Source organism: Leuciscus leuciscus (assembly GCF_965113295.1).
Source record: "Leuciscus leuciscus genome assembly, chromosome: 8".
Classification (NCBI taxonomy): domain Eukaryota; kingdom Metazoa; phylum Chordata; class Actinopteri; order Cypriniformes; family Leuciscidae; genus Leuciscus; species Leuciscus leuciscus.
The window spans coordinates 26,892,043-26,917,637 of record NC_138732.1 but is presented as its reverse complement, the minus strand read 5'-3'; the positions used below and the strand labels follow the sequence as shown (position 1 = coordinate 26,917,637).

General features: G+C 39.9%; 1 protein-coding gene across 6 annotated transcripts in view; it reads right to left on the bottom strand.

The window, feature by feature from the left end:
* kdm3b (lysine (K)-specific demethylase 3B) overlaps positions 1–21,738 on the bottom strand; it is a 29,966-nt gene extending 8,228 nt beyond the window's left edge. The window contains exons 1-21 of one of the 6 annotated variants that reach the window (XM_082177700.1): positions 21,322–21,738; positions 19,800–19,973; positions 19,090–19,203; positions 18,864–18,969; positions 17,918–18,042; positions 17,711–17,779; positions 16,271–16,996; positions 14,324–15,551; positions 12,710–12,917; positions 12,408–12,622; positions 11,115–11,267; positions 10,904–11,008; positions 10,672–10,799; positions 10,309–10,573; positions 8,963–9,210; positions 8,593–8,868; positions 8,329–8,500; positions 6,705–6,795; positions 6,453–6,583; positions 6,244–6,363; positions 3,305–3,328 (exon numbers count right to left, since the gene is read on the bottom strand). In XM_082177700.1, the coding sequence (XP_082033826.1) occupies positions 3,305–3,328; positions 6,244–6,363; positions 6,453–6,583; positions 6,705–6,795; positions 8,329–8,500; positions 8,593–8,868; positions 8,963–9,210; positions 10,309–10,573; positions 10,672–10,799; positions 10,904–11,008; positions 11,115–11,267; positions 12,408–12,622; positions 12,710–12,917; positions 14,324–15,551; positions 16,271–16,996; positions 17,711–17,779; positions 17,918–18,042; positions 18,864–18,969; positions 19,090–19,203; positions 19,800–19,973; positions 21,322–21,480 (4,837 nt within the window). In that variant the 5' untranslated portion in view covers positions 21,481–21,738. The remainder of the gene's footprint in view (positions 1–3,304; positions 3,329–6,243; positions 6,364–6,452; positions 6,584–6,704; positions 6,796–8,328; positions 8,501–8,592; positions 8,869–8,962; positions 9,211–10,308; positions 10,574–10,671; positions 10,800–10,903; positions 11,009–11,114; positions 11,268–12,407; positions 12,623–12,709; positions 12,918–14,323; positions 15,552–16,270; positions 16,997–17,710; positions 17,780–17,917; positions 18,043–18,863; positions 18,970–19,089; positions 19,204–19,799; positions 19,974–21,321) is intronic. The other 5 variants (XM_082177701.1, XM_082177702.1, XM_082177703.1 and 2 more) reach the window with 5 other exon arrangements.
* Between the last annotated feature and the right edge of the window lie 3,857 nt (positions 21,739–25,595).

The following is a 25,595-nucleotide window of genomic DNA, read 5'->3' as shown; positions in this document are numbered from 1 at the left end:
CAGAAGATCATCCTCACAGGAGACGCGATCGAAAAACTTCAAATCCTTCATTTTAAAATATGCTGTGCTATATCCAGTTGCCCACTGTGTCATAGTCATATCTTAGCGTTACCTAGTCTTTATTTGAAAAAATGTGATTACCAGTGCGCACAATATTACGAGATTACTGAGTGCAATGTTACAGTGTTTACTTCCTTTTTATTCACATATTCATATATTTTTAAACAATTACTTTATTTGTGAAAAATACTGTAATAGGATTGCAGATTCAAGAAGTTGCCATCTAAAGTATAAGCATGTTTATTTTAAAGATTTGTTTTCTAATTTATTTAAAATGTATAAAATATTGATTAAAATAAATATAAAGTATATAATAAAACTATCGGCTTTATATCGGCCATCCTGCTCTCTAAGATATCGGCATCGGCCATCAAAAAACCAATATCGGTCGACCACTACTCAAGAGCGATCCATTTGATCTAGTTGCAGCGGTTAACAGAATCCGTCTTAAGAACAGACCCCTCCAGTGAGCCGTCATACAACTTCAGAAGACCTGGAATATAGTGCACAAGCCTGTGACACACTAAACCGACGGACGACCAATGTCGGGCCATGGTGATTGTCTGTCGGTCTAGTTTCTGTCGTGTGTTCTGCACCGTTGGCACTAGTCGAACCGCACAGCTTTTCAGCCAATCGAGCATGTTGAATCAGAGTCATTAGTGAGAGAGTTCACTCTGATTGGCTGGTCAGCTCAGCGAACCAGTGCACAAGAAAAGTGAAAGTGAATAACAAAGTCAAGAGGGCACAAACAGTGCTCTGAGTGCTCATCTCATCTGAGATTTTCAGTGAATTCATCTGCAGGGGGCGAGATTGGTGTGAAAGTGGTAAGCAAGCGCTGCTTTGTTTACGGTCCTCTTATTGGTTCTTCTTTTGAATAATGAATACAGAATCCTGCAACCTGCTGGTATGAAGAGTTATTCCTTCTCACCGAGGCACAGAACATAAGCAAGTTGGCCATTGGCTGTAGTCTTTGCAGCGTTTTCAACTTTTTGGCCCAGACGCAGGTGACGTCACAGTCCTTTGATGTTCATTGATGTCATTTGGTGTGTCTGGGTCTTTAACTATGTCTAGCGTTTTCCAAGCCTGTTCCTGGAAGCATACCAACAGTGCACATTTTGTATGTCTGATTAATTTGAGATTTTGCATCTCTACTAATGAGCTGATGATTTGAATCAGGTGTGTTTGATTAGGAAGAGTTTGAAAATGTGTAGTTGTGCAGCATCCCAATTGACATACTCTCTGTCCTAAGTAGTATTCGAAATTAGAACTAGTGTCCCCCAAATCGTAACGTTGATTTCAAATATATCTGGATTAGAGCCCTGCATTTTTAGCGTCATAACTCACACGCAGGCCGCGCATCGCGCCCGTTATAGGCTTCTTCTTATACATTTAGACATTCATTCATTAAAATAAACTATGGGATGCCCTGCGCTGGTGGAAACAACACGAGAACATGCTGCCGCAAGCCCGCAACTCAAGACTGGCTCGCATGGTGCAGTAGCAGCGAGTGTGACTTTAGCACAGCTGTGAGATGACTGGACTAAAACCTTCCACTATGGATGCTGTGCTTTTTCTCTCACGATGCTCTGTAGAAGCTGTTCTTCTGGCTGTAGCCATGTTAGGAGACGGTCTCATTTTTGGTTTGGGATTGGACTTTCTTTGATTAGTCTAACTGTTGGAAACTCTTGGAAATAAGAATGGCCATGCTCTGTGGTGAAGCCTTGAGTTTTTGATGCATAGTCTAGGTGTAAGGTAAGACAACTTGAATTTTTTTTGTTTGTTTGTTTAGATTGTATAGCGTTTCGTTTGCGAGCGCCGTTGTAAGCAGCAGAGCAGCCTGCCAGAAATGCCTTTTTACTGTGGTGGTGGTGATAATCATATAAAATAACATTGTGATATGCTTTAAGTTTTTTGTATCAGTGGATTTTATTGTAAGCGAGTCAAGTGTTGTTTTGAGAGGCTAAATTGATCAAACATGTGGTCAACTCACTGTCGGCTACTGGCCGCTTGGTCGTCACGGGCTCCAGTCGAACTCGGGCCGAGAATTCTGATAAGCTGTCGGACAAGGGCCAGGTTAGGGGCCCAGGCTGGCGCCTACATTTGAGGCCCATGCAGGGCTTTAACCTGGATGGTCTACTTTTTCTGGTTAGAAGTTAGAATCTGAAGTGCAGATCTGTGGATCTAATGGCTAATATTGCCCACAACCCATTGTGCATTGAATGAGGATTCGAAAAGAACAACAAAAACCAATAAATAAATAAAACATTTAAAAAACTACAAACATGGCGGATGTGCAAGACTGCCGGTTAAGTAGAGAGGTGTAGATAAAGTGGTTTGAGTGATTAAAAATCAGTATCAAACCTGGCAAAAAAAGATTTACTCAATGTTATCCACATTATATTTCACCTGCAATAGCATTGTGAACTTTATGAAGATACGTTGGTCAATCACTTTTAAATGCATTATTATGCAAACAGAGGAGAGTCTCCCGCATGAAAGACCCACGATTGGCAGATCAAAGTGCTGTAGGGAAATAAAATTAAATAAAATGTGGAGGACTTTAACTGTGACAATGATTGACAGGGCAGTTTAAACGGTGACAGGATGCATGGGACTAAGCGGCAGAGCGATCCGTTAAAGACGCATCAGGGCTAATTGGGACGCAGCATTGGTGTGCCTCCACGAACAGGGTTGGGAAACACTGGTCTATACTATTACATATTACTGTGAACAACTGTTGTAGAGTGGCATGAAGAGTCTTCGAAAAAAATCTCCTTTTGTGTTGCACAACTGAACTAGAAGCACATGGGTTTTTAAATGTAGTGAATTTACATTTTTGGGTCAAATATTCCTTTAAAAAACATTTAGATTTCTGAAAGTAATACATCATTATACATAAAACTCCTACTTGAAAAGAACCAAGGAAATTGTGGTTTTCTTTATTATATGACCCCTTTAAAAAATAAAGCTACTCAATCAAGTGGTCTGAAGGGGCGTAAACACAGTGAAATGTAACAACAACAAAAAAAACAACACTACGGTCACTATGTTTTGGTGTCCTGGGAAATTCTGAATGGAGTACAAAATGGTGCACTGAGAGGTGCATTGTCCATACTTATTCCCATAGATTTAATGTAAAGAGTAGTAAGAGATGGGTTAAAGCAATGGGAGTGTAGAACAAGAGAGAGCGAGAAAAGTGGGAGGGGCATGCCTAAATTGAGACAAATGAAAAAAATGCACAGACCTTTAAATCCAGCGAGGTCTGCTTCTGTAAATGAGAAATGGTGCCACAGTCAAAAGTAGTAAGACCCTAAGAGCACAGGCCGTCCTAAAGGCCTTGACTGCATCCGGCCCACTGGCCTGTGAGTGGTTTGGATGCTAAGGTGCAACAATAGCTCATAATCTGCACAGATTTTACCATGAGAGACCTCGGTCAGAGCAGATGCTATATTTAATGACACCAACAAAATGCAGCTATGAGGGAAAAACATTCAATATGTCGTACTGTTCATGAACAATACTGTACGTCTTTTTGCAAACATAGACGAATGTTGTCACCGTACAACATTTTAAACAACCTTCCACTGTTCTTCAAATTAAATACAGCTTCTACTCTTAATAAGGTCTGCCATGGTGGCCTCTAGGACACTACCTCTTGAGGGAGGCTTGGGACTATTATTCACCGATTTAAAATATTGTAACAAAAAGTTAGGGTCTGAATACTTTTGCAAGGCACTGTCTCTATTTTGTTCTATTCGATTGCCATTTTTCCCATCTAAATATTTAATCTATGGGTAGATTCTCTAAGCTTATGCCTAAAGTGACAGTTCACCTAAAAATTGAATTACTATGACTACGTTTACATGCTGTCAAATATCGGGTTATGGTCGGGTTAAGGTCACTATTTGGGTTTCTGAAACATTCGGAATAACCCGTTTACATGCGTGAGTAGAGAGAGTTACTCCTGTATACATGGAATTTGTAATCAATTGGCAATATCCCGATGTAAACGGCGACGCACGGTTAGCGTCTGGACGTACGGACAACGTTAAGACGCAATGTGCGTCATTTCCGATTCTTCTTCCTGTATCCAAAGGCAACAACAACAGCAGCAGCACGCGGATAATGAATAGTTCGGGGCAGATAGCGATCGCCTTTGTTTGCTATTTCCTCCTCGCTCCAAAAGTCTGGTGCTGTGCTGCGTCTCGCCATGTTTACCTCTACTTCTTGTTTACTTCCGGTATACTGCACGCGGGTTTTTGTATGCGCCGTCTTTACTCAAAAGACCAAGATTCCTTGCGAATAGAACATGCGCAGAACACAAATCAATGTTCCTTTTGATGGGGATATGCCGATACGCGTTTACATGACCAAATATTCGGGTTAGAAAAGGGGTACCCCAGGGATAATATCCGGGTTTTTAAAAACCGGGATATGAGCATATCCGGGTTTTTGCCGGTGTTTACATGGCCGTGCGCGACCGGGTTATTGCTAATCTCCCGGTTTTGAACGGGTTATTGGCTGCATGTAAACGTAGACAATAATCATTCCAAACCTTTCCTTATTCCACAGAACACAAGACAATTTGTTAGACAGAATGACCAATTCAACGTTCACTTTATGAGGAAAAAGTCGCAATGAAAGTGACATCAAATTCTGCCTCTCCTTTCGTATTTCGTCAAATGGGTTCAGAACAACACGAGGGTGGTAAACAAATGACAATTTCCATTTTTAGTTCAACTAACCCTTTTAGGACAGGACGTGTTTTCAGGGAAATTAAACAGCTTGTGAACACGGTGTGGATTTTTTATTTTTGTTATTTCACTGAAAGTTTGAAACCATTATTGGTGATAACATTTGCAAATAAGACAAAATATAAACAAAAAACTTGATTTAATTGTTTGTTTGTTTTTACCTTGAGCTAATGATTACAACGGGTTTTCGTTTTTCAGCAAGAATAATAGATTACAAAATTACTCAAAATACCCATCCTTATACAGTACAGGAACAGACAACAAATCTGGGAGATACAAACTAAAATATTACAATATGATTTAGCAATATAAGTGAACAGAAACAATTAAAGGTATAGCGGAGGATCTTTCCAAATTTTAGATAAGACCCGCCCTCTCCACTTTTTGAAAAGTTTGATTGATTCACCAGAATGACAATTAGGAGGACCAATAGTTTAGACTACCCACCAGGAAGTAAAACATCCTCCGCTATACCTTTAAAGGAGAAGTTCACTTTTGAAAAAACTTTTGCTGATAATTTACTCACCCCCATGTCATCCAAGATGTCCATGTCTTTCTTTCTTCAGTCGAAAAGAAATTAAGGTTTTTGATGAAAACATTCCAGGATTTTTCCACATATTATGGATTCCATTGGGACCCAAACGGTTCAAGGTCCAAATGACAGTTTCATTGCCGCTTCAAAGGGCTTTAAACGATACCAGACGATGAATAAGGGTCTTATCTAGCGAAACGATCGGTCATTTCAAAAATAAAATAAAAAGTTGACGTTTTATAAGCACAAATGTTCGCCTTGCTCTGTTCTGTGATGCGCGTTCGTGACGTCACGTAATACGCAATTACGTTGAAAAGGTCAAGTTTGATGTGTTTACAAATGTGCGGAAGGAGGACCATATAAACATTTTCAAATGTATTTGTGTCAGTTTATCGTTTAAAATGCCCATTTCGTGTGCGCATCCTGAGTGTTTTAATATTAAAAAGCCAAAAAGAACATTTTCTTCAATTTTTCAAGCGTGACCTTTTCAACGTAATTGCGTATTACGTGACGTCACGAACGCGCATCACAGAACAGAGCAAGCCGAACATTTGTGCTTATAAAACGTCAACTTTTTATTTTATTTTTGAAATGACCGATCGTTTCGCTAGATAAGACCCTTATTCATCGTCTGGTATCGTTTAAAGCCCTTTGAAGCGGCAATGAAACTGTCATTTGGACCTTGAACCGTTTGGGTCCCAATGGAATCCATAATATGTGAAAAAATCCTGGAATGTTTTCATCAAAAACCTTAATTTCTTTTCGACTGAAGAAAGAAAGACATGGACATCTTGGATGACATGGGGGTGAGTAAATTATCAGCAAAAGTTTTTTTAAAAGTGAACTTCTCCTTTAAGTAAATTAGCAATAGAAATGTTATAAAAGCTTAATGCTTACCCTTTTCTTGTTCACTTTCTCCTTCTGGGACACCCACATACACCATTACGTTGACTGCATCAGATACGTCCAGATGCAGGTTAGTGGTGCCAACCTTCCTGTCTTCTGTGGAGATCAGACCTGAGAGAGACACAGCGAAGGAAAGAGGTTAACAAAATGCCAATGTAATCCTCTTGAGTACTTGAGTGTTTTTAATGAAGATCCCTTACCATAGGCATTGTACATTTTAGGGCCCAGATCTGGCCGAACGAAGAAGTTTGGAAGACGAGAAGCCAGGTTGAGACGGCCGTCTCTCTTTGTGTACTCTGGCAGAGGAAGGTTGTCCATGAGATCATCAAACCTGCAAGAACATAAATAAGCCAAATCATAAAAACTGCTAAACACACTGGCTGCTCCTAGTTAGATAATAGATATAGCACAGATGAAGATACCAAGACGCCAAATGACATCAGAAAACCTACCGAGTGGGCATCATGTCTCTGAAATCTTCTCCAGGAGGCCAGTCTTTGAGTTTTAGTACCATAGGTTGGCCATCTCCACCTTGTAACCGTTCTAGAAAAGAGAATATAACAGACCTCCAGGTTAAAGTGGATTTATGGTTAACTGGTGACCACAAAATACACTGAACAAAATAAAAAATTATAAAGAGTTGAACTCAAAGATCTAAGACTTTTTCAATGAAGACAAAAGGCCTATTTCTCTCAAATATTGTTCACAAATATGTCTAAATCTGTGTTAGTGAACACTTCTCCATTGCCGAGATAATATATCCACCTCACAGGTGTGGCATATCAAGATGCTGATTAGACAGCATGATTATTGCACAGGTGTGCCTTAGGCTGGCCACAATAAAATGTAAGATAAAAGGTAACAAAAAAAATGAGCAGTTTTACTGTATTGGGGGGTCTGTGGGGGTCCAAAAACCAGTCAGTATCTGGTGTGACCACCATTTGCCTCACGCAGTGCAACACATCTCCATCGCATAGAGTTGATCAAGTTGTTGATTGTGGCCAGTGGAATGTTGGTCCACTCCTCTTCAATGGCTGTGCGAAGTTGCTGGATATTGGCAGGACCTGGAACACGCTGTCGTATACGCCGATCCAGAGCATCCCAAACATGCTTAATGGGTGACATGTCCGGTGAGTATGCTGGCCATGCAAGAACTGGGATGTTTTCAGCTTCCAGGAATTGTGTACAGATCCTTGCAACATGGGGCCGTGCAATATCATGCTGCAACATGAGGTGATGGTCGTGGATGAATGACACAACAATGGGCCTCAGGATCTCGTCACGGTATCTCTGTTTATTCAAAATGCCATCAATAAAATGCACCTGTGTTCGTTGTTCATAAAATACGCCTGCCCATACCATAACCCCACCGCCACCATGGGCCACTCGTTCCACAACGTTGACATCAGCAAACCGCTCACCCACACAATGCCATACACGCTGTCTGCCATCTGCCCTGTACAGTGAAAACCGGGATTCAGGTCGAGACCCCGATGAGGACAACGAACGCCTTTGGAGGCGGCTTATGGTAGAGAAATTAACATTCAATTCACGAGCAACAGCTCTGGTGGACATTCCTGCAGTCAGCATGCCAATTGCACGGTCCCTCAAAACCTGTGGCATTGTGCTGTGTGATAAAACTGCACAGAATAGCCTTTTATTGTGGCCAGCCTAAGGCACACCTGTGCAATAATCATGCTGTCTAATCAGCATCTTGATATGCCACACCTGTGAGGTGGATGGATTATCTCGGCAAAGGAGAAGTGCTCACTAACACAGATTAAGACAAATTTGTGAACAATATTTGAGAGAAATAGGCCTTTTGTGTACATCGAAAAAGTCTTAGATCTTTGAGTTCAGCTCATGAAAAATGGGGGCAAAAACAAAAGTGTTGCGTTTATAATTTTGTTCAGTGTAGTTAAGGATGTTAGGGATCATAGTTAGTGATGTTAACAGTTATTCAACAATAAATTAAACTGTTGTTAATAATTTAAAAAAAACAAGCCAAATTTGAGCATACAGTCCAATCTTGCTAAGAATTTTAAAGTCTAGAGATGTTAAAGTGTCTGTACTCACTGGAAATAACCTGGAAGCCATCCCAAAAGTCTCGGACTTTGACATCAGAGATGATGGCGCAGTTCCTACAGTTGACCAGGTCTACATCCTGGTCTCCAAACTCCAGGCTGAAAGCCTCAGGCTTCCATAAGTGACCCTTCAGCCTCCTGTGTATGCCCGAGACCAGCACAGGCTTAAAAAAAAAAAAAGAAAAAAATTGTTATTAGCATCAGTGGAACACAACTGATGAAACAAAAGTTCTTCCATTTGACTGTCACTGCTCACCTGTCCTTGTTTCCAGCACTCTCTGAAGATCTTCCAGTTGTTGCTGTTGCTGGGGTCCTGTAGGCAGAGTAAACGGCCATCACACAGCCAGGAGTGGGAGGTGTGGGGGTCGAGTACGCTGAGGCCCATCATCCCCTCTCTGCGAGGAACAGTCCCAGACTCGCCGCCTTCTGCTGACCCCGACACACGCCGACCCTCTGCCTTCTTTGTCTCTACTACTGATGCAATGATATGATCCAGGAAATTAGGAAGACCTCCTTTCATTTTATCAGCCTGCTAAGGAGGGAAAAAACAAAACTATATTAATAAAAATCTCAAAAGTCAAAAAAAATGATGCAAGATAGATGCAAGTTAAAGCGCTGATACTTACACCAGCAGTGGAGAACACTGAAGGGAAGGGGACTCCTCCCTCTGTGGAACCTTGCGGGAGCTTTCCAGGGCCATAGTTCAGCAGATCTCGGAGGCTAGTACCCTCTGCTTTGGGTTGGGACGGGCCAGCACCCAGCAGCAGACTATTGAAGAGCTTGGGGTTGGACCCCGAGGGTTTGGGAAGGGTACTGAAGGAGTCCAGGCCAAACGGAGTGCGAGGGTCACGACCCATCATGGAACGCAGAGACTCTGAAAAATGATAAAGCAAGAGGGAGAGCCTGAGCACATGGTATCTGCACAGAGTCCTTGCAAAGATTCACCAAGAAGTTGCAAATTTAAGAGATTCATTCCTTTTATGAAGTATGTAACCAATCCATCAAATGTTATAAAGCGGAAATTTTGTCACAAATTTATTCTTAAAGAGTTGAGGACAGCAAGGGGGAAAAAACAGTACTAAAGTCAAATAAATTGTAGATAAGAATATAATCATGCATAGTTTTGGATAGAAAAATGAATAGGCTTATCAACTTTAATAGTTTTATTTGTGTTTTGCACAATGGTAACAAAATTATTAGACTACAAAAATAACATAAGAGGAACTAGCTCACAAAATATTTTTAAAAGAAAGCTAAAAACTTACTTTAGCTTTTAACTAAAATTAATGTAAAATGAATTTACTTAAAACTAAAATTACTTGCTTGAAATTCCTTCTGTATTCATTGACTTTTTCGCCTCGTTTTTGCATTCTTTGTATTTTGTTTTTCTTTTATTATTCATACGTTTTCATTTCCATCTTTTGTTATGCATTAAATAAATACTAATTTCATCTTTTTTCATATTAGAAAGTGAGTTTCATGTTATATTAATTATGGTATTTGTTTTTATTCGTTTTTATGTAAAGAACTTGTAATGGTTTTTATTGTGAAGCACTTTGATCTGCATTTCTTGTACAAAAGATGCTTTACAAATATAGCTAATTATTATTATTACAGTTTTAAAACAACAAAATATAATAATAATATCTTTGCATACATATAAGAAAAATTATGTTTAACATGATAAATATAACGGTCCACGATAATTTGGGTCAAATGTAAGTTTAAAACAGCAAAAGCAAAAACCAGTTGGGTTGCACTTTTTTTTACAGTATGTGTCCTTCCCTAAGAAAATACTGGGTAACATAAGGTAACTACAGGGGTTAAAGTTAGGTGAAGGTTCAGGGTTAGTACCTAGTTATTGTAATTACTGTAATAAGTACATAGTATGTACATGGTGAGTAGGACTGTAAAATAAAGTGCTACCCGCAGTTGAGAACCACTGTTATAAAGTACCTCCACATTCTCTCACCTTTAGGCTCCTTTTGCGTGGCCAGGTCAGCCAGCCAGTGCAGGGCTGAGGAACTGGCCTTGCTATCTTTAGCGGCTGGTGTCGGGGCAGCAGGAGGGCTAGACGCACTGCTGTTTGTCCCACTCGTGCTTGATGTTGTGTCAGCACTGGCCGCCTCTTCAACGGGTTCTGTTTTGACCACTACACCTGCTGCAGATTCCCCATTGGGGCGGGTTGTGGCTGAAGTGGTGCTGGCTCCATTCCCCGAAGTGTGAGCTGTACTCGACTGCACCAATTAAGAGATAAAATATGAGATATTGAGACTAAATATTGCAGAAACATATCATGGTTTTTCTTTCTAAAGGTATCAAAAAGAAAACTTGCCTGTGAAAGGCCATTTGGAGCACTGGGCCGCACCAAGGGTTTGTTATGTCGACTAATGCAGGGACAGTTCGCTTTGATCCCCCATTTACCTCTGGCTGAGTGTACCATGTCACCTATGCTGTACAAGGCTAAAGGGGTACAAGGAGAAAGTATGAATGTGCCCATGGCTCCAGTTACCGCGATTTCACTTCATTTTAAATCTACATTATTTAATAGGAATAAATGCACTTACCTGTGCCAGGTATAATTTGAGTGGGCATGAGGTTCTGTGGTTCGTGTGGCTGGCCTTTAGCACACTTCAGCCATGAGAACACCTCTTCATCAGGACTGTCGTCTACTGAAAGAGTGGAAGGAGGAGTCAGAGACATGCTGTAATGGATGTGCATGATACAAGATTTCAAACAAAATGAGCATTTGGCTAGTCATTCTTGTTGCATGTCTACCTTCAGGTGGCCTGTTCTTGCGTAGCCGGTAGCAGTCAAGACAAACACCGAAGCCGCATTTGCGACACACCCAGTGGATGTTGAACAGTGTCGTTTCACACACATCGCACATTTCTCTCACTCCCCTCACAGCTCGCTTCCATGCCACTTTTTCTGCAAAATCACAGAGGATTATCAGATTTAATGCAAGTCTTTAATAGAGTTTTAAAATAGACACTAGCTTTTCGTTTTTTTTTTGTTAATATTTTAGTGAACATTTATAACAAGACAAATGTTGTACTTTTTATTTTAGTTAAAATAACTAGCATTGCTAGTTAAATAACTCGCTAGTCTACAGTCTCAATAGTAACAGTCTCAACTATTAAATCCTTAAGTTTTCACGCTAAAATAAGTGACATTGAGGTCCTAAAAGGTGCTGCATAAACAAAAATTATTATTATTATTATATGTTTATTGCTGATAAAACAACACATGGAAAAGTGTCTAAACCCCTTTACATTGGACTTTATTCATAAAACTTGAGTAGATTGTGTAATAAGAGATTTTTTATGAATAATTTGTTCTGCTTATATTCCATGAATGAAGACTGAAATATCACAACAATGATGGAAGATACATCTTTTTTTTTAATTGCTCAGATAACAAGCAATTCATTCACGTGTCCACATTTTTTCCAAACTTTTAAATGTGTAATTTCTAGACCTAGAAAAGTCATGTAAATTAATAAAATCTTAAAGTTTCATGAACATTCGTTGGTTTAAAAAAAAAGGTGTGAAACGAAGAAAATTCCACTCTAACTGGAATCTGGAAATTTATTAAAGGAAAATGTTGTTAATTTTTTGTTTTTAATCTGATTTGAAGAGTCCATAAAACAAGGTTAAAGGGATAGTTCACCCAATAATGACAATTTTGTCATCATTTACTCACCTTCATGTTGTGCCAAACCTGTATGAGTTTCTTTCTTCTGTTGAACACGAAAAGAGACATTTTGGAAGAATGTTGGTAATCAAACAGTTGCTGGTCCCCATTGACTTCCATAGTAGGAAAAATAATTTCAGTCAATGGGGACCAGCAACCAACATTTTTCAAAATATCTTATTTTATGCTTAACAGAACAAAGAAACTCATTCAGGTTTATAACGACATGAGGGTGAGTAAATGATGACATAACTTTCATTTTTGGGTGAACAATCCCTTTAAGAACTACTGAACTACTATATGTGCAAATAGTGTTTGGTTTTATGTCATACTTTGTTATGATTTATTCAGATTATAAGTTACACAGTTACTTACGATGGGGCTCTACCATCATCATAGCCTCTTTCTCTGACATGACCAATTGGCAAAACTGGTCACCCACGTTTGCTAAGATATATTTGGACGTGTCCAGGTCAAGTCCTTCATGTACCGCGAGGGAGGGCAGCCACAGCCCCATTGCCATGCTGTCACTCTGCTGTGGGCTCAGGAAACCTTCCACACGAAGGATTCCCTTCTTAGTGAAAGCCAGCCTGTTGCAACACAAGTCAAGATGTCAGAGTCATACCTTAGACAAGAGTTAAGCAAGTCATACCAAAAGTTGTCTGAATCTTATTCACCTGCGAAAGTGGAAGAATCGGCAGGCCACGTTTGGGTCATCATCATCCGAGTCTTGCTCGCGGGATTTCCGGTAGCGCTCCAGACGGCACTCGCGGCATTTGTGCAGGTGGGGAGCCACGTTAATGCAAGAGCCGTCTTGCAGGAAGGACTCTCCGGACTGCTTCAAGCGCCGAACCTTACTCTGGTCCTTCAACACGGACTGTCCCACTAGATAAATGTACACACATGAACTCAAAATCAGGTTACCGTGAATGCTGACTGATCTATCAAAATGAACTACTGATTCGGTGGCCGACCGTTGTGGATTTTTTTGATGGCGATGATGCTGATATCTTAGAAAGCAAGGTGGCCGATGGACAGAACTGTTTAACAAAGACAGTAAACTAATGAATAGTTCTGCAGGGATGACATTTTTGTAGGCCAAAACCCAGGCAAGTTTATATCACTTCCGGTTCTATCCTAATGAAGTCAATGGGTTTTTGGTTAAACGCCTGAAATAAGGTCTGTGGTGAAAACAAGCTCGAGGGTCAATCCATGTCAAATCAACTAAATTTCGGAAACTTCCCAGGCTCAAATTTAAATCAAAGAAAGATAGACAAACAAAAATAGTGATGAAAGCCAAAATATTCAATATAATTGATGTATATTGACTGAGTAATCCACTATTTTGTAGAGGGGGATCAAAAAGACAATTTTCACATGAGATTTGGTGCCAAATTACAGGGGGTAAAAATGACTTTAGAAAGATGGAAGCATCATTATTTTGTTTTTACACAGAGATTGGTAGGTTTATTAGTTAAATCTGTTTACTTTAGCAATCTTTGTTGCATTATATGGCAACAGTGACAGTTCAAAAATGGGAAAAGCACTTCTTGAGTTACAGGCATGCAAACTTGAGGCAAAAAACACAAGAAGTATTAAAGATATCTTAATTAATATTCTTTTATATTTTGGTTTTTAACAAACATTTATGTTGGTATCTTAATTTTAAAGGCCCGATATGGCTCAATCCCAGAGATATGGAGATTTTAATGCAACTCCAGGAGTAAATTGTACACATTTTCAGAGGTTCAAAACCAAATGTGGGTCACTTCGTTCGCATACTTTTTTCCTTTTCAAGAGGAATATTTGAACAACAAATAATGCTGAAACTAGAAATGCATCTCGATCCACAACGCACAGGAGCTCCCACGCTCACACACTGATATCAGTTCTCAGAGCTGTCAAAATAAACATCTTGCTTCTGACACATCTCAGCCAAACTGAAACTGACTTATTGGCCAATGCCGATAATTAGTAAATGTCAAATATCGACCAATATACACATCGACCACCACTACATATTGCATAAAAATGCTATAAGGCATGAAGCAGAAGGAATCAAAAGTGAGTTGAAAAGTTTCAACTGTTTTTGTCCATACAATGAAAGTCATTAAGGTCCAACAACAACACTGGACCCCTTGACTTTTATTGTATCTTCCTTCATGTTTCACAGATTAGAGAAACTCATACAGGTTTGGAACAACATGAGGGGAAGTCAATGATGGCAGAATTTTAATTTTAGGGTGAACTAATTTATGAATCACACAGCATGCAGTAGTCAAGCATGTTACCTTTAAAGGGTTTGTTCCGCGGCCGGCTCTTAGGCGCAGGCAGGATCTTATTCTTATCCTCATTGGCTGCAGGAACCCCAGGTTTCTGGCTCGAGTTGTCCTCCGCCTCACTCAAATCAGACAGGTCACTGTTGCTACTGGACTCTGAATCCCTTTTGGTGGACTGACCGCGTTCCTCCAAGGAAAACTTGGCTTGGTCGAAGGGCATAGCGACACCTTGGCCTTCAGTGGAGAGTCGGGTTCCCGTACTGACATCTGAACCCTCTTTGCTTGCTTTGGGCGTTTGTTGTCCATCCTGTGCTACCGATGTGAATGACGGAGTATTCATGAGAGCAGGAGCAGCGAACTGGGGAGTTAAGATTCCCTTAGGAGGTTCTGCCATGGTGAACAGATTTGGTTTGACCTCATTACCAGGAGGATCTTGACTAAGTACACTGGTGCTGCCTGAAGGTGAAACAGCAGATGCGGACAGGGCAGATGACGACTTTGGAGTTGACAAGGAACTGAAAGGGCTGTGCGAAACAGCTCCACCATAAGCGAGAAATGGATTTGTCTCCTTCGACGCCTGTAGGAACAGGTTCTCGTGAGTTTCTGAAACCTTGTTGCCAGCAAGCAAACCGAAACCGCTGACTGGGCTCGAGCTGTTAACATTTCTAATCCCACCACTGGCACTTCCAAGTCCACTGGTTCCTAATCCCAAAGAGGGTTTCAGCACCTCCGCAGAGCTCGCAGCTTGACCGATGGCTGAGGGGAAAGTGGCTGGGAGTTTTCCGTGTGCCTCCACAACCGCTCCGAATGGCTTGTTCATCAGCCCATTGCCTGCAGGCTTGATATCAGGCACTTTTGGCTGCTCTTTCAGTGGTGCCAGGCCACTAGCAGGTGCTGAACCAAACAGTCCAGCAGATGCAGAAGCCACAACTGCCTTCCTGAAACCCTCGGAGGGAGCGGAAGGCTTGAACAGGCTAGGCGGCTCCTTGGTCAGGCACTCGGACAAGGACGTGAAGGCCTTTGACTGGCCTTGTGTGATACTCTGGTTCTGAGACATGCATTGAAAGAACAGGTTCTGTGAGGAATCAGCGTTCTGCCTCTGCGGTTCCTTCGCAGCTCCAAAGGGAAAGCCAAAAGGCTTGTCCTCCTGGGAAGAACCATTTGTCTGTGTGGGAACATCTCCAAACTCACTTGACTGTTTACCAAATACTGCAGCAGCTAGAGCAAGGGTCTTGGGCGTCTGAAATATAAATAAGCCAAATAAGTGACGGTCAAAGACTAATAAGAGTCCACAGAAAGAAAAAGACAAATCTTGTTAAAAAACCAGTGTTGATATTAACTAAAACTGACCCCCATGTCGTTCCAAGACTTTCGTTCATCTTCGGAACAAAAATTAAGTAATTTTTCCCTCCATTTCATTAAAAAGATCTTCATTTGTGTTCCAAAGAAGAATAAAAGTTTTATGGGTTTGAAACGACATGAGGGTCAGTAATTAATAAAAGTTATAAATGATGTCTTGGCAACTAACTGAGATAAATAAGTTGAAGTTGAAGTAGTAAAATGACTAAAACTGAAAGAAAATAAACAGAAAAACAAATATAAAATAGTTAAACAGAAAACAAACTAATAAAAAAGACAAAAGCACATATTTATTAAAATATAAAAATACAAAAGCTAATTTAAAATATTTATAAATACTATAAAATAATATAAAAATAACACTAATAAACACGGCAAAAAAATTATATTCATGTTGATTTCATATGGTTTTGAAAATTCCTATTTAGATAAATCTGAAGATGTTTTAAATATATTTTTCACCATAAAAAAGTATTTCTTACAAATGTATATACATTTTTGAGGGGGGGGGGGGGGGGGGGGGGGGACTTTTTTACATTTTTAATTAATTTTTGAATTAATTAATAGATCCAGAAGGAAAAGAACAAGATAATTTCCTACCTGGCTTGCTTCTGGGGTTGATCCCCACATACTGGGCTTTAGGTTTGCGTCTCCAGGAACAGAAAGAGCCACACTTGAAGCATTGTCTTGGGAAGGTGACGAAATGGTCACAGGACCTGGAGACACCAGGGCAGCTGTTTTAGGATACCCTGAAAGGACACCTCCCTCCTCCCTCTCGGATGCTGGGAGAGTGGGAGATGACTTGGGGGCAGGGGCCCCGGGCACCAAACTGGGCATTTGCCCCAAAGAAGGAAAAGTGTTAGAAAAAGGCGATGGGGCAGGCTTCAATGGAGGTGGTGTTGGAGTGGACGCAGGAAGCACGGCTGACACTGAAGATATACGTTCTTGGTTTGGGACAAAACTGCCATTCTCCTTGACAAAAGTTGTGCTCCTTATGTGGGAGTGATCCTGCTGAGAGGAATTGGTGTTGTTAGAGGAGTCTTGGTTTGGGAAAGCTACTGGACTACAGGTGCTCGACACCCTCCCACCTACGCCACCCCCTCCGTCTTTTCTCTCCACTACTACCTCTACCGGCATCTCTACACGTGTTACCATAGCCTCAGCGTCCTTGTTGGAGCCATTCCCATTCTGGCTGTCAGAGGCACCCTCCCCGGCTCCTTTGAAACGTTTGAGAGTAACGTCTTCATCTCCTTCAGATGCTGTCCGGCGCCGCCGACTGCCCTCACCTTTCCCACCATCACCCTCCTTCTTGCGTCTATCTTGGCTCTAAAAGAGATACGATATGGTAGAATGACCCAGGCACAAGATCAATTACGAAGTTCATATATATATGTATGTGTGAGTATATGCATATAAATATATATATATAACTGTTCAAAAGTTTAAGGTCAGTAAGATTTTGTTAAATGTTTTTGAAAGAAATTCATGTTCACCAAGGCCACCTTTAATTTTTATATATTTAAAAATGTAATTTATTCCTGTGTTTCAAGCATCATTACTTCAGTCTTCAGTGTCACATGATCCTTCAGAAATCATTCTAATATGATGATTTGATGCTCAAGAAACATTTTTTATAATCATTAATGTTGAAAACAGTTGTGCTGCTTCATATTTTGTGGAAATTTTGTTTCAGGAATAGTTCAAAACATCATTTATTTGAAATAAAACCTTTTTTTTTTTACTTTTATCTAAATCTAATCTAAAACTTTTGAACATTAGTGTGTATACAATATTCAGAATTTAAATGAGTTTGCAAATGCATTAAAAAAACAATGCAATTTGTTCTCAAAGACTCCTAAACAAGTATAATTTCCAACTATTATTGCTAATCTTTGAAATATTTTTTTCGTAAATCAAATTTAAAATTTAATAAATTCTATCTGGTGCAAGTAAAAAAAAAATTACTAAAAACAAATCAATAAAAACCGATTTCTTTGGAACACTCTGATCGACACTAGCAGTGACAGTATTCTAACATACCTCATCTGATTGTTCCACAGCAAGCATCACATGAATAACCCGAGGATCGACCACTTGTGTCTCCTCACCCTGCAATGGTAAACCATGATTGACACATTAAGCCACACACTAAAATCAGCTTCCATCTGCATCTACAGTACGCCATGAATCAGTCAATGGTAACACCATTAGTTTCTAAACAGACAGCGCACTGACTTGCACACGTACCTGGTCCATGGTAATCTCCATAATGTGTGAAACAGGATCATGCTGAGATACGAGTCCCAGCGCCCAGGGCTCCCCAAACTCCGGCTGGTACACCTGTACTCTCCGACCCTGAATAGTGTAAGATCCTGCACAAGACAGACAAGAAATAAAGCTTATATTATCAGCTTAAAGGGATAGATCACCCTAAAATAAAAATGCTGTCATCCTTAACTGACCCCTCGTGTTGTTTTGTTCCTCTTTGAAACACAAATGGAGATTTAAGAGAGATTTGAGTTCCTCCATTGAAATTCCATTCACCCAAAACTCTGACGCTTCAAAACGTTCAGAAAGAGATCATAAAATAAATCCATATGCATCAAGCGGTTTAGTCCAAAGTCTTTTAAAGAGACTCTATCACTTTATAGGATGAACAGATTGAATTTAGGCTTTTATTCACATATAAACATTGGTCAGCAAACAATATTTACAGCATTTAATTTTGGTAAGCGGAAACTCATGCATGGTTGAGCAAGAACCAAGTACGGTTGAGCCTCTGTTTGTGTTCGCTGATCAATGTTTTTATGTGAACAAAAGCCGAAATTCAATCTGTTCATCATATAAAGCCGTCGAGTCTCTTCAGAAGACTTTGGACTAAATTGCTTGATGCATATGGATTTATTTTACAATCTCTTTATGAATGTTTTGAAGCGTCAGAGTTTTGAGTGAATAGACTTTCAAAGGAGGGACAGAGATTTAAATACAAACATCTTCACTTGTGTTTCGAAGATGAACGGACGCCTCACGGGTTTGGAACAACATGAGGGTCATTACATGACAGAATTATCATTTTTGGCAAACTAACCCTTCATATATTGCATGACTTTATTTCATTGCAGGCTTTGCACAGGTAAGTTTACTCATGCACGTTTATAGAGTTGGAGTTTATTTATAGGTAAATGCAACTGACCTTTGCGCAGGATCTCCTGCAGCTCAGAGTCACTGTGCCAACTGCTGATGGCAGCATGAAGCGCTGGCTGCTCTTGTAGCAGAGAGTGTCCAAAATCTTTTTCAGTCTGAAGAAATAAAGAAAAATAATCAATTGGATCGAGTTCTATTTAAACTTTTACAGCGCGAAAGTTCTGCATTAGTAAATTTAAAGTGATCAGAATGCAGATCTTATGATGGTCACCAACCTCAAAGGGGCGCAGGGAATTCCCATTAGGGAGAAACGACAAAGTTCTTGGTCCAAAGAACTCGACAGGAGCCATGGATCCCAAACCCACACGGTCAACCAGCGATTTGAACATCTGAAGATTGAGACAAGAGACAACAAGTGGGTTCGGGAAACCAGTATGGGACGCACAAAAACATATCTTCACTCTTACAAGAGTTCCAATCTAAACAATTTCCAAAAGCTTTTTCTAATCAAATTATAACTACAACAAAAAACAAAGATGACTGACAATATGGAGACAGCTCTCAACCTGTATGAAGGCCAACATGAAATCAAAATTGACAATTCTTTTTCTTTAACGGAATATTGCAGTATTTATTATAAATGATTTATCCATGCACATTATTATGCGATTTAAATTAATGTGTCCTCGTAATCTTTAATCAGAATAACTTCCCCTCCCTCTTGCAGTGACATCTCTTCTCTTCTCTGATGATGTGTTTACTGGCGTGAGGGCGGGACAACCTGTCACTCACATCCGATCCACCAATAGCAAACCACAACCATCCAATCAATTCCCCGTGGACAAAATCAAGTTCCGTCCTTCATATGTACTTGTTCGAGAAGCCGTTTCACTCGGATATACGTCACAATAGGGAAGAAAAGACTAGCGCAACTTCAATTTCATGCCGACTTTAGAGCAGAATCCCAGTGTGCATTTGTACTCACCAAGGCTGGCCATTGAGTAGCAACCGCTGTTAGAACCGAAGGAAGGGAGAGGGAAGGGTCGCTGCAGTTGACCCAGACGATGGCACTCTCCACGAGAAACGCACGCACCTCCTCCCCGTACACCTGCACCCATGAGCGCTGCCGCCAAGGGCTCTTCTCAAATTCCACGAACACCTGCAATGAAGATGGGAGGTTGGCATCTTTGCAGAACCCAGAAGTAAAATGCAGCACTCTACAAGTTTCAACGTGAACTGACGTGAATTCAACCTGAATTTCCATCTGTTGGAAATGGATATTATGTTCATTACATACCAAACTCCCAAACTGTTTTGACCCATGTACCACAACAACCCCGTCAGAAGGCTCAGTACCCCTTCATCAGCACCAAACAAGAAAACGATCATTTTAACTCATATTTCAGCGTTGTTAATATGATAAAAATGGCTATTATTAAAATATGGTGAGTGAAAAAGACGCACCAAGTAGTTTCCTTTCAAAAATGTATGACCGTCTCAATGAGTGAGCCATTGAGTCATTCATTCAAACGGCCAATTTATTCAAGAATAAGGAAGTTGTTTATGAAGGGGTCATTGAATCGTTGACTCAACCAATTCGTTTAAAACGCTGAATCATTCAGTATTGAATGTTGCTTAACTTTATCATAGGTTATAAATATAAAAATGCCACATTTTGAATTTATCACATGTTAACCAAGTCTCATTTAATAAATCAGCTAGAGAATCAGTTATTTTAGAACAGCATTCAGGCGTTTCAAGGGACAAAAAAAGTAACATCAGCCAGTCTTCCGGATTCCAGTAAATAACAGATGGTAAAAAAAATTTGGGATTAAATCAAACCAGTGCACAATAAATAAAAAGCCTGCATGTGTTTCTACCATGTATTTCAGTGGTTCTGTACTTGTACTCCACACACTGACCATTAAACTGAATCTAATGCAATTTAATCCAAGACTAATGACTGACAAAAAAAAACGTATTTTAAATAAAGTTTGCCTGTGCGAATATAAATAGCTTATACTTCCCAAGTATTTATCCCTTTATTCTAAATAGAAATAACCCATTTATAAAAGCTCATTCTCCTTATTACTACAAAGGCAGAATGACATAAACAATGGCCCTTCCCTTTGTATTCATAGTGAGTAAGTTTAATCGATTTGACGTATGCATTTATCGTGCTGAATGCATTTTAAATCACAATGGGCCTAGTATAAGCTAGTAAGCTGCCTAACCAGACAGCATCAGTGACTTCCAAAAACACAGGCGGCTCACTAGGATTTAAGCCAGCCCTTATATGCAGCTAGCTACTTAGCTAACTAGCACTCCATCACACACTTAAAGTCTATCTGCATATCTCTCCCTTAATTCAGAATTAGATGCAACCTAGAGTCAGGTCACATTGTGTTACACTGTTAAACTGTCGAATGCACCAGAGTTGATTCGCATGGGCAGGTTTTGTTTAATGTTTTGACGGGGTGGTGTTGTTGTTGTTGTGTCGGTCTCACCTCCACCCCCGGGCTCGCCAGCCCGATCACACTGACCGCCCGCACGGTGCCGCGGAGCCAGGCCGCCGGATCCGTCCCAACGCCCGCGGCAGACGCGGAGTTCCCGTCATTGAGCAGCAGCAGCAGCCGCTTCCCGATCAAACCGAGCGAGTCCCCCATATCACAACCACCATGAAGAGAGCGACTTCCTCTGGAGCTCCGCTAAAATCCGCGATCTATCGTGCCTCAACTAAACCCGTCAATTACTAAAGCCACATATGAATGACTGCAGCCTGTGCGCGCGGGATTTGCATCGGCAAGCTGAGACGACTGATAACGCGCTTTACTGGGAAAGAAGGTGTTATTGTTCGAGCTTCAGCCCCTTGTCCTCATCCGCCATTTAGCTGTGCAGTGATCAAACGCACCCCTCGTACTGCTGCGGGACTGCGCTTCACGGGCTACCCGAGAAATAGAGCAGCGCCCCCTGCTGGACACTGTACGCGCCATACACAGTGAACGCGCATCTCTGGAGGTCTGTATGGGAGGGTCACGCCAAACTCTCGCGAGAATTCAGCTGCGCTTATTTGGACTTGAAGTCGCGCAGCAACGAGATGAAGCGTCCGCTTTATAGACCAACTTATTGACAATTTAAATTAATTATTATTATTGACACTTTCCACATTTTTTTAAAATTGTAAATATATATATTTTTTAAAGACCAAGGCTATTCCCAGTGGCATGTTAAACATAACCTAACCAAATCCTTTACAAATGATAGACTAGAACCTTACAAAATCCCTACCTTTTTGTAAATGGCCTCTCTGTTTTGACTCGTTTAATTTTGGATCCAATCCTCCATGTAAATCAAAAAAGCTTAAACCTCACCACAGACGACCTACATTACACAGTATTTCAAAAAGGGTGTTTTTGCAACAAATGAATCATTTTTGGTTCCCCAAAGAACCTTTCAGTGATCCATTCTTTAAAAGAACCTTCTTCTTTTCTTGGTGTAAAGAACATTTTAGTGGAACCTTTTTCCACTATAAAGAATATTTTGTGGAATGGAAAGGTTTCATGGATGTTAAGGGTTCTTCATGGAACCAGAATGCCATAATAAAGAACATTTATTTTTACGAGTGTATCATGTACTCAGCATCTTGACTTTACCTTAAAGTTAGACATGTCATTTCTTACACATTTCTAATGAATAATTTCTAATTATTCATCAATGTTATCCTGTACATGAGCTATACATCCAACATATCTATATAAATGTATCTGCAACACATTTATTGCCTGTTCCCCCAGGACATGGCAGACAATATTTAATTTTTTACAAAGCCCACACTTTTCTGAAAAACAAAATTACATCATTAATTTAATATATATTAAACCAGTGCTGACTGTGAGAGATTTGAGTTTCCCCAGTCTCACTAGCTGCTGCCTATCTTATTCTTACTCTCCCTTGTCAATCTTCTCATCCCACCTGTTCATGAGTTCCATCCCGAGAGAAAACAGATGGCGAGGGCATGCTACTGATGTGGAGAGAGTCTCAGATCACCAACAACAGAGCACCCTTCTGTTTCTGACAAATTAATACGTGGGAACATTCTACATTCAGTCATTCAAACAAAAAAGGCATATTATTTTTACATGACCTTTTACAGGCAGTAGAATCACCCACTATCTATCTCCTCACAAATAGATTTTTAAACAGCAACATAACATAAATGTGATCTATTTAAGTGTTCATTATAAACGCTCCACTATCATTCCGCCCCCAAAAAACGAAATCACTGGCTTTAATGACTACAGACCTGTCGCCCTCACATCTGTGGTCATGAAGTCATTTGAGAGACTGGCGTTGGACTACCTGAAGGACATCAGTGGATCCTCTAAACAGGTCTGTGAACATGGGACTGCATTATATCCTGCACCATCTCGACAGACCCACGAGGATCTTATTTGTAGGCTTTAGTCTGTCTTTCAACACCATGAGACCAGATCTTCTATCATACTAACTGACCCATGCTGTATGTGTCAGTGGATCACCAGCTTTCTGACGATAGGCAGCAGCTGTGAGAATGGGGAAACTCACATCCAGGACTCTCCTGAATTAAATTAAATGTAGGAGCCTAGGCATCCCACAGGAAATGATCCCTGGTGTTAGTTGATCCCAACAGGATTTGATCTTTGAAAAGCTGTGGGAATTCAAGTGTTTATTTTGCCAGCAGGGGCCGCAAGAGACCATTCTGGAGACTGTTTATGAGTTAGGAAGAAGATTTCAGTCTCGTGGAACCCCTTCTTATACTGTCTATGCGTGGAACTATGACCACTATGAATTTGGGGACAGGTTTGGGACATGGATGACGAATAAACTCCTGAGACCTGACAGGAGCATATTAGCTATGGCAGGCAAAGCTCTGTTAACCTGAATGTAGTGTTAAATTAAATAAACAATGTTGGCATTTCTTCTTGACATTTTCCCTGAATGATGAATTAAAGGGATAGTCATCCAAAAATTCTGTCATTAATAACTCACCCTCATGTCGCTCCAAACCCAATAGACTTTCGTTCATATTCGGAATACAAATGAAGATCTTTTTGATGAAATCAGAGGTTTCTGTCCCTCCACTGACAGCTATGCAACAACTAGGCCTACCACTTTGAAGCTTCAAAAAGTTAATGAACAGATCGTAAAGCTAATCCATATGAATTGAGCGGTTTATTTCAATTTATTTCAATCACAATTATAAAATTCATGACAACGGGGCTAGTTTAATTCACTAGTTCGTGCAACTATGACACTGTTAAATCTGTTTTCTCCACTAGATGGTGACATTTCAAAACACAATAACAAGTTCAGCTTCGCTTGCCTTGAAGTTCGAAAGATGGGTAGCTTTCATGCAAGAAAGTGGTCAACAGGATAATATTACGGCATTATTAGCCTATTTCCCAAATAATTAAATGTTAATAGACAATAATAAATACGAAATCTTAGTCCTAGCCTCTACAGAGAAAGCATATAAAGACATGCGCATCAGCATGTTAGACGCAATGAAATGAACAAATAATGTCATGAACACATCGACCATCAACTGTAATCGTATTTCTAACTGCAGCTAATGCTTTTCAACGAGTTTATGTTCTTATATACAGCAGCTGATTGTTTATAAATGTGCCATGTGATAATAACCTTTTTATTTTTTTGCGACATGCATCCATGCATCACCTGAGAGGAAAATGAAAACAGTGTAGCCTACACACATAATCATGTTATTATGGGTCACACAAGCATGTTGGCTATGGATCTATAGATTTCAGACACTGAGTTTGTTGTTGGCCTTTAAGTATAGAGAAAATGCTCCTATTTGGCATTACTATTCATTACAAATTATATAACCAGCATAACAGAAAAGTTTTTGCTCCCTTTCTGCTGTATAGCAACACTGTGAGCTGCACAAGTTTGTGCAAATAACAGTAAATAATAATGTCTACGTTTACCAAATTTATATGGCACATAATGAGCACATGAAAATGGTCCCATGTTACACTTATAAATGTTTGTAATATTAACTTGGTTAAAATTGGATAAGGGCACGTAGATCTAACAGACATATTACAATACTTGTTTAATGTACAGATTTTGAAAGTTATCTTAATCTACAGTGGAAAAAAAACCCATAAACTGACATTTATATAATTACCTGACAATTTACATTTGACGGTATTTTGTTTATATAAAAGTTTCTTGTTAGATTTTGTTATTAATTGTGTATATTAGGGGTTTATGTTACATCTTATTGTTTAAATAATGTTTATTCATTATTTTAGTGTCATGTTTGTTAGCATGATGGTGTTTTGTGAATGTATGACACTGTGTGCACCTTCCATGTATTCAGTATGTTATCAGTATATACAGGCACAAAACAGGTTTCATTACTTTAGATGGAATATTAACATTATATCAGTTAATGAAATATATAGTTTAACATAAATGTAACTTCAGTGCCATTGAATCTAAAATGTTGCTACCGTTTGTTTACGGTAATGTGCTGACAAGCCCCGCTGCTGTTTGTATTTTACAGTGTGAGAACCTGAAAAAATATATTCCCACGGTCTGTATTTACTTAATATGACATGGGTTATTGTGGGAACATATCAAAGGGGTTTTCTGTTCCCCAGCACTGCCGTATGGCTCTCAATAATAGGCCTAGATTGAGGGAACTAGACAAATGGTTGCATAGTAATTGAATCACAAAAGACAAAAGACATAGCTCCTTTATGTTAGAAGT